Consider the following 14,097-nt stretch of genomic DNA (forward strand, 5'->3'; position numbering starts at 1 on the left):
TCGGAATTTCGTGGGGGGGTCACACTTGAGGCATTCTACAGAGATTTGCCTTTCAAATAGTTGTACTCCCTCAAAAATGATACGCCTTTAGCAGCGTCTTCAGCGTAAAAGCAAAATCCATACCTCTGAAAAGTTGTTGGTTACATTAGGAGAAGCTGGCTATTGTCTACTCCTCTGGGCTTTGTGGCTACCCCTGTATCATTTTTCCTGTGTTGTTGCTGTTTTTTAGTCAGTGCTTGGTCTGACTGGTCTTCTGATAAATTCAGTTTTGGTTCTGACCATAAATTAGTCGAACTTAGTGGTAGCTCCTCTTCTTTCATACCTAGAGAAACTGGGTTGCAGGGCTTTCCTATTGCTATCATGTTTTTGAGAAAACTGGGAATAAACTGGTATCCCTAATCCTTCTCTTTCCTACAGCTATCACATACAAACAGCTTAAGTGTTATTTGCTGTGGACTTGTAGTGCTGACACAATGAATGAACGCCAAATCCATGCAGTTGACCACGATGAGACAAACAGGGCTGTAAGGAAAGGCTGTTGTATGACATTTTGCCTACTGTGTGTTGCTCTCGGGGCACTGACATTTGCAGTTACTGGTAAGTGGAGGACGACCTGAGCACATGAATGGTGTCTGTATGGAAGGTTTTAGTACCTTATCTCTCAACAAAAGCTGTCTCTAGCAGATATTTGGTTCCAGATATTTATCATTGATTCTAAACAATAAAGTAGCTTAAGCACTCAGAAGACCTCAGCAGTGCAGCAGGCGTTTGGTAATGTCAGCGCTGCCAGTGGGGGTTATTTGTGAGGCCTCCACTGACCTTTGCATCTATACGGTTGTTTTACAGACTTTTAAGGTCATCAGCTGTTCTGAGAAAACAAGTATATAGATTTCAATCTCGAATGTCTGACAGTCTTTGAACAACGTCTCAGTTATGTGACTTGAAGGTGATACAGAAGATTGGTTTGCAATACGTGGATATTTTGGAATTATTTCAACCAAATGGTAATGTATAGAATTATGAGCATCAAAAATGGAAGCTTTCAGGCTGCACCTACAAGACTGGAACTGTAGTTCTAAGTATGGGTTCCTGAAAGTTTTCATTTTGTGTTTCCAAGTTGGACTTGAAATTTCATTTTTGTTTGTGAAAAGGCTTTGCATCACAAAGCAGATATTTGTGTTGTACACATGTGCCTTGTAGCCTCAGTAATCCTGAGGAAAATGGAGCAACCTAACAGATGTTGGATAATGCCTTGTACTGCAGAGATCTAATCCTGGTTTCTAATAGATAAACACCAAAACAAGGGGTTTTTCTCAGAGTTAATGTTATTACCCTAGACAGCCTCCATCTTTCCGAACGTGCCAGTCCTCGACTCAAATTTTGGTCAGTTCTTGGGCTCCATATGTTCCTCCGTGGCCATGCATTCCATCATCTAATCACAGGGTGTGTGAGTGTATGACATTTTCTTCTGTCTAATTTGAATTTCTGTCACTTAATGTTGTTGAATGTTCCCTTGGCTTTTTAATGTTAAAGAAGTGCAGTATCTTCATCTTCATTCTTCTACTGAAGGAAGTGATGTATCTTCATTTGTTATTTTAGATACTTTTGTCATATTCCTTAACAGTTCTGAAATAACTGTTCTGCTTCTGCTGGAGAAAAATACATGAAGTGTGTTTATCTGTACTGATCTATGAGTGTCTGAGATTGACTGAAAATTTTGGCTGTTGTGAAATACGGGAGGCAGATTCATTAGGGATAGGCTTTTGATACATCAGAGAAACATATTTAATAGAATACTACTGTGGTTTTCACTTAACAATAAACCAAGTGAAATCAGGCATTCTGTCATACTGAAATAAAATAGGGAATTTGTACATAAAAACTGATTGTATTGTCTCCTGACAGTCCTTATCTGATGTTGCATAATTGAGTTCTGTAATCTAGGCTAGGTTAAATTTCATCTCTGCCTGGGCTTAAATATGTCTGGTTGGTTACCAAGGCTGTCTGTTCCCATATATGTGAATAGGGAATATGCTGTTCCAAGTCAATCAAAAAAGCACTGCAATTATATACTTATCCTTGGACTTTGGGTCTCAGTTTAATGAAACCTGGATTCTAAAAAAAACCTGAGAAAATCGTTGGCAGTCATTTATCTGATGAAATTGCCCTCTCTGGGTGCTCACAGAATATCTGTGACTAGACTGTAATTTTCCTCAAACATGTTCGCTGTATGGATTTCTTTGACAGATTTGTTTCCACAGTTTATTTTTAACTTCACAAATTGGTCTCAAGCATTCACTGTAAGCATTTGACACTTGACATTGCCGATGTACAATTAGTCAAAGAGCCTCTCTGTTCTCTCACTGGATGAGAAAGCATATCTGATGGGCAAGCATGAGAAGCAGAAAACATGGCTTCTGCAATTACCCTGTCATGTCAGTTTTCCAATTGATTTTTTTGAATGGAAATAGATCTATAGATTTTAAGCCAGGAAGGAGTGTTAGTGTTTCAGTACAGGGACAGCTAAAGCCTAACTGAGCTGAGAAAAAACTTACCTTTCAGACATGAATCCAGTCTTGATAGTTAGAAATAGGCAAGCCAATATTCCTGCCTGTAACCGTTACTCATGCAGTGGTTAATCAAACTTCACAGTTAATGTAAATAGTAAATGTTCCATATCTTCAATTTGAGTTCCTTTGATATTTATTTTTTATTCATAGTAATAATTATTACTATTTTAAGTTCCAGCCTGCCTTTCTAACAGGAAAATATCCTTTGAACTCCCTTTCTCGAACTTCTAGGAAGTATGAAAGTACAACTAAGGTCATCCTGAAGTCTAAATGAATATTTTTGGGCACTTATTTCTTGCAGTATTTGCTGAGCTGTAGTTCTAAGAAAATTACTTGCTGCAGCTATAAAGTGTGGTGCCAATATAGAAATGTAGGGGAAAATGAACAAGCCAACGTAGCTGTTCATGTTCTGTGGTAAAGGAAATGTCCTGGTTGAAGTGTATCTTTTCTACTTGTGTTTTTTTCCTATTCTGCATTTGCTGAGTTGAAATAAGCAATTGTCCTGCTGTTGCATAGGCAGGTTTGGACCAGGGGAAAGTCACAGATAGGAGAGGATGGCTGGTGTAAAACCTCATAGTAAGAATAGCATCTCTATGTGTAGGGGTAACACAAAAATGGGGATCCATAATAAGAAGGAGAGTTTAAGTTTTTACACATTTGGTGTTGTGCTGTAAATAAGGAGTATTAGTTTTTGTTGAATAGTCTAATGGTGTGAAATTAGGGTTTCAAAAAAAAAAAAAAATCAGTATGTTGCAACGTTCTGTTACAGATATGTTTAGGTATGGAAGGACAATTCAGAGGGTAAAGCAGTAATAAAAAGGAAGGCAAAGATCCTGCCTTGGAAGTTACAGAGTTCTTAGTTGAAGCTTCAGCTGTACTGATGTGACTGGGATAACAGAATGCATTGAAACTCATCAGCCTGTTTTCATATTGTTTGTTTCCTGAAAAGAATATTTGTAAGTGTGCCTTTTTGAGGACTATACAAGGGGCAGATCGATCTTCACATTGGTCCTCGTGTGCATAGGGAAATATCCTCTGCTTCCATCCAGCGTTCTCTGGCTTGGAGCCTTCTGGCTGCAGAATGGGCAGATGGTTTCCTTGAAGGCTCAGTGGCCCTTCATACTTCAGTCAGTGATGATATATGGCCATTGTCTGCTGATCTACCACCCGTGTTCTAAATTCCTAATTCTTCAATCCAGAAGAAAACAACGGCATAAAAAGATGGCTTAAAAATATTAAGCCTTTATCACTGTTCTAGTGAATCCAGCACCCAGGGCTTCAGCTCCATGTGAAATTCCCCCAAATAAAATTCCTCTGATGCTGGTATCCAGGAAAGAATACTTCAGATCAAAATTCACCATTAAATCCATCTCCAATAATGGACTTGCTAGGTTACAGGAATTTGAGCTGGCTTATTACACTGGAGCCAGTGATGTGTTTAGCAGATGCCTTGTTAGGTTTTGATGAAGTGCTGCAGAAGCACGAGATGCCAAAAGGAGGATTAGAAAGTCACAAGGTTGTTACAAAGGAGTAATTACTTGTAAGCCTTAACATTTTGTTCTTGTCTAATGGTAGTTTTGTTTGATGGTTCTCTATCTCTTCAATGCTGGACTTCATCTCTGGACAATTTGCAATTCTTGTTCAGTACATGAGAGTAAAGCACTACCAGTTTTATCAGTAAAAGGCTTGAAGTATTTCAATAGATTGTCTAAAGTACAGCCATTGCTATAATACTATAGCACTCCATTATGTAAAAAATAACAGTGGGTGGAAATCTTTGGTCTATGATAAAGAGGCAAAGCTTTTTTTTCCCCTCCGTCATTCTGTCAAATAGATGTTGCTGTTCTCCTTCAGCTTACCAAAGTGGAAGTTGCATGGCTGTTTTCCTTAATATTGGGTCAGGTCCTACATACCTTAGCATCTGATTGATTGAGGGTAAATGAAAAAGTGAGACCACTGTCAGTCTGAGCGTAATATGCTACAGATGAAGTCCTGGGAATGGCAGGAAAACAGCTGCTGAGTTTCAAGCATAAATCCTGATAGCGGCGCTTTGAAATTTGGAGTTTGCTCATCTCTGCAACCTGCTGGGTTTATTTCTATTTCTGCTTCTTTCAGAATTATGGAAGCCAAAGGTATTCCCTCTGTAGCAATAGCTAAGGTGCAAGTTCTGAAGAACCTCTTCAGCAAAACGTACCTGGAGTGGCACCTGTAAATTCCTTTCCAGCAGGATTAAGAAGTATGCCAAAGGATAGAGACCGATAGGATTGAACCTGTGCTAAACCTAAGCATGGCTCTACTTGATAGAGAAAGTGTTGTGCTGGCAATTCGCTCTGTGCTGGTATTTTCACTGAGAGTTCTGATTCTCCCCCTCCTTCGTGCTTGTTCCCCTTTCCTTAATTGCTCACACCTGCCTTCCAAAGCTATTCAGTTCCTGAGTAGTGGCAGTGCACACTGCTGTGTGCATGCTCAACAAGATTGCAGTGAAGTTCTCTGTCAGCGGCAGCCATTTGGTGTAATGACAGATATTGATTATTTATTACTCGCAAACATTTAATTAAGTTTGACTGGATAATTAGCATGCTAGCAGCTAGAAGGGCAGTGAATCTATTATTTGCAAAAAATCCCACTGACCCCTGTAGGAAAGCTGACATAATGAGCTTTTAAGAGCTCTTTAGATGTGCCTGATTTTCAGTCAACTCTGAGCAAGATGCAGTATCTTTACTGCAGTATCTTTAAAGTGGTAAATGAATATAGAACCTTAAATCCTGACTCTGGGATTCCCCAGGGACGTAGGAATTGACATGTCTGAGGGCAGGGTCCATTTTTAAGTACTAAAGACAGTCTAGCACTAGATGCACTTTCATTCAATTACCCTCTGTACCTACAATTAATCTCTTCATAATGAGTTTGGAAGAGGGGCTGTGAGTATTAAGTAATCCACGTGTTGTATATAAGGCTGTCCTCAATTCTTATCTACTTTAACTAGGTAATTTTCTCATTCATCTTGTTTGACACCAGTGTATGTTATCTGCCTATTATGAAGATGAACAGCATTTTGGTCAAATCAAGTTTGGTACTTAGCTGAATCTCAAATTGGGCCAGTGTGTGCTATAATACTGATGTCTGTTTCATGTGTGTATATAAAACAGACATATGTAAGTTATGTTACATATAATATACAAATATAAATGTGTAATATGCATGCATTATTACATGTACTGAAACATACGTAATTTTTGTGTGTAATAAACTTTTTACGTATGTAAAGCATTTGTTGAGATATTCCTAGCCAGTGATGTGTGTGATCAAACAACTTAGAAAGCTGACTTACTGACAGTATAAACCTGTAAGGGTGTAGATTTTGTGCTAGAAATAGTAGTGCAAGGGCAAGGTTTCTTGACAGAGGAAGAGAATAAAATGGGATGTGTCAGTTCTTAGAAAAGCAATTTCTGTTCTTGGCTGTAGAGCCAAAACTGTCTTTGATTTCCTGGCAGCGTTCATTACAGGGATAGCAATGAGCAGACTTGGGGGAGTGGAGGTTCATGCACCTTACAGATGTGCTGCGTGCATAGGTGTGCTGTGGGCGAATAGAAAGATTGCATAGGCAGGAGTGAACTTTAACTGGGTGGGAAGTTTAAAAGGGGTGGGGGGTTGGTATAGTGGGGAAAATGGCCCTGCTAGTAGTTGAATACACCCTGTTTGGTCATGAATTGCTTTTTGGGAAGCTTTGTGGCAAGTATGTAAAAGAACTGATGTGCAAACTTGCATGTTTGTTTGGTCTATTGCTAGGGAGATGAGACGATGTGTAGGAGTGAAAAGTAATCTGTTAATTTCTCATCCAGATGACTGTCAGTTATCAAAGAGCTGCAGCAAAGCCAGTTCCTCCATGGGATTTTTTTTATTTTAATTTTTATTTTTTGCTGTGTTTTAGGAAAGCACTGAGCAGTTTGGCTGTGTAAAATGCCTACTGGGACAGCCATTGATTCTGCTGTGCAAACCTTCCTCCTCCTACTTCCAGGTGGTGGGGAAATACTGAATGTCAGCCTAAACTTAGAGGGGCACAAGATTTTGTTGCCCTCAGTTGAAGGATACGTATAGCATAGGACTGAGTCTTGTATGGATGTGTGGCAATTAAAAGAATGAAGTGCACTGCTTCAGTTCTGCTGTCTGAATGTTGGTGGCAACAATCACCTGTGGATGTGTAACAAAATGAAAACTATGATCAGTGCAAGGTAGCATTGAAGTCTGAATTGCTTCTCTTGTGTACATAATGCAAAAAAGAATTGGCTATATCTAAACATTTAGTTACACTATATATATTTTTTTGCATCTAATGATAGTCCTTGGCTCCTTGGTTAGCTCCATGTAACTTTGTAACAAACATTTATTTAAGCCTATAAGTAGATTTGATCTAACCAACGTCACCTTTTCTTTTATTAGTGGCAGAGAATCGAGGGGTCTTGGACAATAATCAGAGATTTTCTTCTTCACCAACTTACCTACCTGTGAGCTACCGCATCTTCAGCGCAGAGACCTCTTTCTTCCTCAAAGAAGCCAACCAAGACTTCATGAGAAATTCCAGTTTGCAATCCAGGGTGGAATCATTCTTCCCATATAAAGCCAAGAGACCTCCTGTGTTAAATGCCAGCTATGGACCTTTTTCCATTGAACAAGTTGTGCCCCAGGACCTAATGATAACTTCCAGCTTCTTTGGATCTGCCAACAAGTTCACTTACAACTGGAAACTTAAGGCCTACATAATGAGTGACAAAATCTACCCTAGCAAGCCCAAAGTCCAGGTCCTGTTCTACATTGTGGGCAGGGACTGGGATGACTATAGCACGACCGAGAGGCTGCCCTGCCTGCGGGTGTTCGCCTTCCGAGAGACGCGGGAAGTCAGAGGCAGCTGCAGGCTGAAGGGGGACCTGGGGCTGTGTGTGGCAGAGCTGGAACTGCTGCCAGGCTGGTTTAACCCCCCCACCGTTGTCACAGGTCGTAAGAAGCCACTTGATCTTACTGAAGGGAGCCCTGTGGAGCTTTACTACACTGTCCAACCAGGAGATGAGAAGGGAGAGTGTACTGCTGAGGACGTAAGGAAGGGAAATGCTATCCGGCCAGGAAAAGATGGCATGGATGAAAGCATGTCCCACTTACAGCGGATTGGATCAATCAGCCTCTATCGAGGCCAGGAGACTTCTCAGCTAACAGAGCTCCGGCTGGATGGTAACATCGTCGTCTGGCTGCCCTCAAAGCCTGTCAAACAAGGAGAGGTGGTGAATGTTTATGTGACAATTGCCAACAATTCTACGGTGGATCAGTTCATACTCAGGTATAGTAGAATGTTTTTTTTCCTGTTTCTGATGCACACTTGGGGATAGTGGGCAAATCTAAATCAATTTAGTGATTACCCACATTGTGTATTTTTCTTCAGCTGATTATTACACCTAATCATTGAAATCCTTTGTTTTCCTTCATGAACACTGAAAAGAGGACTTGAAAGCCTCTGTCACTAGGAGTCTTTTAACATGTACGCCATGCCACTTAACACATGTCAGTATCATGCAGTAAAATACAGAATATGGTAACTTGCTGCTGTAGTGGTACCATTTCTGTGGAATAACAGACTGTAAGGTACCAGGAAAGTTCTCTGTTTTGCAGAGCTTTTTTAAAACTTGCCTTTTGTTGCACAGGCATAGTTTAAATGTAGCAAAATTTCAATTGCTTTGCCTCTCCCACACAGAGTGGGGTTTGTTATGAGAACTCTTTAAGGGGGGTTTAACTGTCTCCATATGGTTAAGCATCGTTTGTCGTCGCCAATATGTGTATCCTTTGAAATAAATCCTGATGTGTTTGATATTGCTATTGATTGTAAAGGACTGTTAGAAATAACTGCAATTATTTGGGGCAGGTATGGTAAAAGCAATACCTCTGAACATAAGAAACACCCTACTGGGTCAGATCACTTTCATTTCCTTCTATAGCAGTTTCCCTATCAACGAAATGGAAATCCTTTGAGGATGGCAGACTAGAAAACTTGTTAATCACTGAGATAGTTTATGTATTTTTTTCTTTTGGTTACCAGGCTTTGAATTCAAGGGAAATCTCCACGGTGATAAATAACAATTGCTCTTTAAAGCCTCAGGGAATCAGAGTTTCCCAAAAGATTCTACACATGAAAGTATTTATTTCTAAGGCTTATATGAATTAGATTAATACATAGTTGACAACTAGCAAGGAGAATAGCCTTTAGAGCAGGAAGAGTTGCTTGGCAGATAAAAGGCTTTTATTTAAAAACTGGGATTTTAGTTATCCCAGAATCATTCTCCTGTTTGAAGCTTTGGTTGAGTTGGTGAGATAATCTCTCAGACACCTGTTTACAGAGTGAAACCTCCGTTACAGAAGTCTTTTCTGACTGCGCTGCTTATCTTCTATTGAAAATCCTTTTTCATGAAATAGTAGAAACAGAATACTATTCCACATAACAAGCATAGCTGTGGTGAAAGAAGAAATCCAAAGGCAATGAACTGGATATTTGCTGGGTGGATGGGAGAGGAGGGGATCACCCTTTGAAGGTCTGTTTCAGTCTTTATCTTCCTGAAAAGCGAGTTGGAAGATGAAACAAGCTTGTTCCAATCTGATGATGTATTTCTTTGCTCTGAAATGAATCTGCCTAGGCAAGGATTGTATTAGCATGCTGAGGGGTATGGTTTCTGTCTATCGTACAGAAATGGTACGTGGGATATCAGTAGTGTCACTTGCATTATGGACAAAATGAATTATTCTTGGTTTTGAGAACAGATAACTGATTTATTTGAAGTAAATACTCTGACATTTGTTGGTATATTGATCTGTGTTATCATAAATGCAGAGCTCAGGCCATGTTTTCTTGTTGAAACACTTGGTGAAAAAGATTTGCTTTTTTTTTTTTTTTTTTTTCCTTAAAATTCAAGACTCAAAGACATGAAAGGTGGAAGAGATGAAGATTTTAAGCTCTTTGCTAACTTCCAGTGGAGGTGGAGAGGTGGTGTTTGTTTTTCTTTCCTTTGAGAGAGAGGAGAAAGCACACCACATGGCACTGATCTTTAGAAAGCAAGTCAGTCCTGTGGTACATCTCAAACCAATGTCAATATTCCAAAACAGCTGTCAATTTTGAAAACTTTGTCTTGCAGGCACGTTAAAATTTCATATCTACTGCTGAATAGATGCTGATCTGTGCAGTTAAGGCATCAAGTGGAAGCTTTGGTAGGCATGAAAGAATAATTCCATGGTTTAGTGTAGTGGTGTTTTTTGGCATTATTTTCCTTCTTCTTTAAAACAAAACAAAAAAAGAAACTGTTCTAACAGCTTACCTGACCCTGCTGTAGAAAAGGACAACTGGTGCCCTCTGCTCGTTGCTGTTGTCCCATGAGGCAGTGCTTGAGTGCGGGTAGCAGGTCTGAAAAACCCAGTTCAGTTCCCTGATTCTGTGGTTAAAATCTCTCTTTTCAGTAAAAACTTCGTGGATGTGCAAGTGTGGGATGTGACCCAGCAACCCGTGAGGTGCTGATACCTCCCAGGAAAGAGCAGTGGACTGCAACAAGCAGGGAGAAGTGAGCACATATGCTGGTTCTGCCTGGGGGCTGCTTTAACCTTCTCTGTGGCCATTTGCCTGGTTAGATGTAGGGCTGTATCCTCTTGTGTTCATGGGCTCCCAGCACAGCGATCCCTACGTCCTGTGACATGCATTCACATTTAATCATCCTAAAGAAAAACGCACCACACACTGTCCTCAGGCTTTGTGGGTTTATTTTCTGCTTCTTGTATAGTATTCATTGAGGTATTGCAACATCCCAGTGCTGAAGTAAACAGCATGTGATGGTTGCTTTAGGAAAAGAATGGCTACAAATCTTCTCTGGCACAAGTGAAACAGACTAATCTAAATGACCTCATATCCTCAAATCAGTGGAATTGAAACTGTGTTCTTAAATTGTATCTTAATTCAGAATCCTGTTGTAGTATCCATACACTTATCAGCCTTATGACACAAGTAAAGTCGAAGAAAATGACTAACATGACAGGGAATGAAGTGAGTTATGCATGGTAGTGCATTAACGCAGTAGGAGCACTGTCTGAATAAACAGATCTTCCTCCCATGCATCTAGTCGGTGCAAGCTGTTGTGAAAGCAGTTCAAACAATGCTGATAAGTTACAAGATCTGAGTTTTTCCCACAGCCCTTTCCTGCTGGGTGACCTTTGTGAAGTCTGTGCAAGTATTTTCTATATGCTTATCACAAAATGTAAGCAAGTTGGTCAGCATTATACTCAGGAGTGTCAATCCTGTTCCTAAAAGACTTCAACTTCCTCTAATAAAAGGGGTTTTGGACTTGCCGTATATTATCAGTGAATGGGAAAATCTTAATAGCAGTGAAGAAATGGAGAAGAAGGGAAAATATCACTGTGCTGTATTCCTCCCAGTGGGAGGGACTTCTGGGCCCCCAAAGGAGAGATGAATTGCACTGAGTATTGACTGCTCAGTAAGGAAAACTCGTGTTACTTCTAGCAGTTGGGTAAACTTTGAACAGAAATATGGCAGCATCGTTGTAATGTCTGTAGACAGTAAAACAGCACAGGATAGGAAAACAGAAAAAAACTATGAATTCCTAAAATACAGATCACTGAAGTCTTCTGTGCACTTCCTGGAGCTGTTGTAAGTTAACACTGCTGGATTCCATAGGGCTGCATTGATTGATTGTCACTTCACCAATTGCTGTGTATTCAGGCTTTTCTAATCTGAGTCATCGTTTGTGTGTACTGTATGTAAGGATTAGAAAGCAAAATCCTCAGGGCGAGACCTTGTTCCTGAATGCTTCTGTCAACCTCCCTCACACCCAGCAGGCTACAAATAATGGAAAGATCATAACGTACTGAAAACAAGTCATTCTTGTGAGGTTAACTTTCAGAAAGAAATGCATGTGTAAGCTGAGATATTTGAAGGTTATTGGGAAGCTGGCCACTCAATTTCTGTTCGTAGTGCTGGGGAGCCAGTGAGCGGAAAGCATTAGGCAGCTTTGAAAAGTTTGGCCTGTGTGCATTGCTGGCTTTGTTCTACAGTTCTAAATACTTTTCCAGCCATTAAAGGATCTTTCCATCTGTCTTTCCATGGCTTGATATACCACATTTGAATTGGGATAGTAATGTACAGCACAGGGCCAAAACAAAAACTGGGAGTGCTGAATGCTTTGTGTTACTCTGCTGGGTAGCAGCTGAGCTCTAATGAGTTGGAGAGAGTGCTGAGCCAATGTACTGGTGGTATTGAGGAGGATAAGTAAAGGGAAAGGGGATGAAGTTATCTGTTCTGATTAGAAGGAAGAGTTGAAAAATGGATACTTTATCCCTTCCTTAGGTTTATTGTTACAGACTGTTGCAGTGCAACAAACTGCACCCAACAATCCAACAAACTGTTGGTTATAAACAGTTGCTGAATTACCTCCAGCAATCAAATCAGCCTAAGACAATGGACAATTAGTAGTGATAATCTACAGATTGGATGAAGGATAGAGGATAAATGCAGTGAGAAAAGCTGTTAAACTGATCAGTGGAGACAGCTTTATATGTCAGTTCCTAATAAATATTGACAGCAGGCAGTGTTAGGTGATACTGAGATCTGTTTAAATCTAGGGGAAGATGCACATATACTGCTGTGTTCAGGAGCTGAGTAGTAAAGTTCAGTGATGCTGAAGTTCATAGAAATCTGAGTACTCGGTTCTGAGAATCAAAAGCTATCACCTCCCTTTTAAAAAGATTGTCCTGAACACCCTGATCAGCTGCCTGTAAGCTGGAGCTTTGTGCAGAAGTCTTAAAACAAGAAAAACCTTCATTAAATAGTGTGATCTTTGCAGGGATTTTCTTTGTACCGTGAAAGCGGTCACTTCCACAGTGCATTCTCAAATTCTGGATTCCTTCAGCCAAACTCAGGGCTATTTCCTTTAGTGAAATTGACTTCTGCACTTCAGGCTGGTAGGTTTGAAGACTTTTCCTTAATATACTGATTGGAAAAGTAGGATAAATTGATAGGGGTTATTTTAGGAGGAGTCCATAAAAGGGAAAGAGTAAAAGTGTGGTATCAGGGCGTTGGCAGTCTGACAGTATGGCTTGCTGTAGATTCTGCAGCAGGAGTGCTGGGGCTGAAGTTTTTGTTTAATCTTTGGTGAATGTTTGTGTGTAAAATAAATTTCAGAAATGTTACACTGAAGCATCTTGTTAAAACCTCCTCCTAGAAATACTTTGCTTTCCTTATTTCCCTTCAGTCTCAGCAAACTAGTACAGTAATTTGTCATCTTTTCCAAACGTGCAGCAACACTTGTTGCTAAATGCCCTGGTTGGTAGTGGGGCAGAGGGTGGCTCCAAAAAAAGCTTGTGCGTGTGCAAGGCTGCTTGCAGATCAGGAAAGGCACCTTTACTTAATTCTTGTTTAGACTGTTAGCCACTTGTGTTACTCAAGTTACAAAAGTTAATTAAATCCTTGATTATTTGCCTGATTAGAAACAATGGAGGCTCATTAAAAGATCATACCATATAAACCAAAGTCCTCCCAAAGCAGCACTAAGGAGGGAAACTTCATGTTAGTGAGAGTGGAGTTTAGTTGAACAGAGATGTTTTCTGGCTGTCGGAAAGGCTGTGATCTGATGCATTCGGGAACCTCCTGGGAATTCCCAGTGTGATTATCTGATGAGCTGTTGGGGTCCAAGGCCACTGTAAGCAAGAAAGTGTGTGAGCCTGTTGGTCTGAATGGAAATGAGTATTCCTGAGTAAAATAATATGAAAAGTTTTTAAAGCCCAGTGCATCTTGTTCCAGCTGAAAAAGCAGTAGCAGCTTGCTGGCATGGGACTGGAAGGGACATCTAGTCATAGCCCAGGGTTTTGTGGCAATTTTTGGGTGAGGAGGGAGGGAGGTATGGGGGTATAAACCAAGGTACTTGGTCCAGTAGAACCGTAAAAGCTTGTTGTTTTCATCTGTATTTGTTTTACTGGTGCTTGTGGGTCATTATTTAAGATGGAAGCCATCAGATTGCAGTTCCTTTGGGCAGAGTGTCACTCCTCATTCATGACAGCACATACACAAGGAACTTGAATTGTTTTTATGTTCTTATGACATTTTGCAGTTGAAGCTTCCTCAAAAGACATGAGGATGGTGGGAGCTGCAGTTCTGCTTCAGGAGTTAATTTCTGAAGAATGCTAAGTGTTCTTACAGAGGTATAGGGCATGTGACCTCATCTTTGTCACTATTTCCTTTGGGAGCCCAGTGGAGTGCTCTGTGCTTCCTCTAAATCCTGCTCTGTCCTGTGTTCATCTTCAGGGAGATATGTTGGGATGTGCAATACTCTCTTGAGAAGAAAGTTGCATTTTCATAAGCTTTGACTGCACGGAGAAGCTGATTAATTTGTGCTTTATATTAGACTGGGTTAAAAAGAAATTAAGCATGTTTTGTTTGTTTGTCTGATTCCTGGTGGGTTACAAAATGTTTCTATTAGCAAAGCTGCTGGGGGTT

The 14,097-nt window shown here is 40.3% G+C and overlaps 1 protein-coding gene across 1 annotated transcript in view; it reads left to right on the forward strand.

Annotated features, from left to right (window-relative positions):
* TMEM132C (transmembrane protein 132C) overlaps positions 1-14,097 on the forward strand; it is a 178,704-nt gene that overhangs the window by 41,968 nt on the left and 122,639 nt on the right. Inside the window, exon 2 of the mRNA XM_042829098.1 lies at positions 7,011-7,899. Coding sequence (XP_042685032.1) covers positions 7,011-7,899 — 889 coding nt within the window. The remainder of the gene's footprint in view (positions 1-7,010; positions 7,900-14,097) is intronic.

Source organism: Centrocercus urophasianus, unplaced genomic scaffold (genome assembly GCF_019232065.1).
Source record: "Centrocercus urophasianus isolate 14NV4802_14NV808 unplaced genomic scaffold, USGS_Curo_1.0 seq_30, whole genome shotgun sequence".
Taxonomy (NCBI): domain Eukaryota; kingdom Metazoa; phylum Chordata; class Aves; order Galliformes; family Phasianidae; genus Centrocercus; species Centrocercus urophasianus.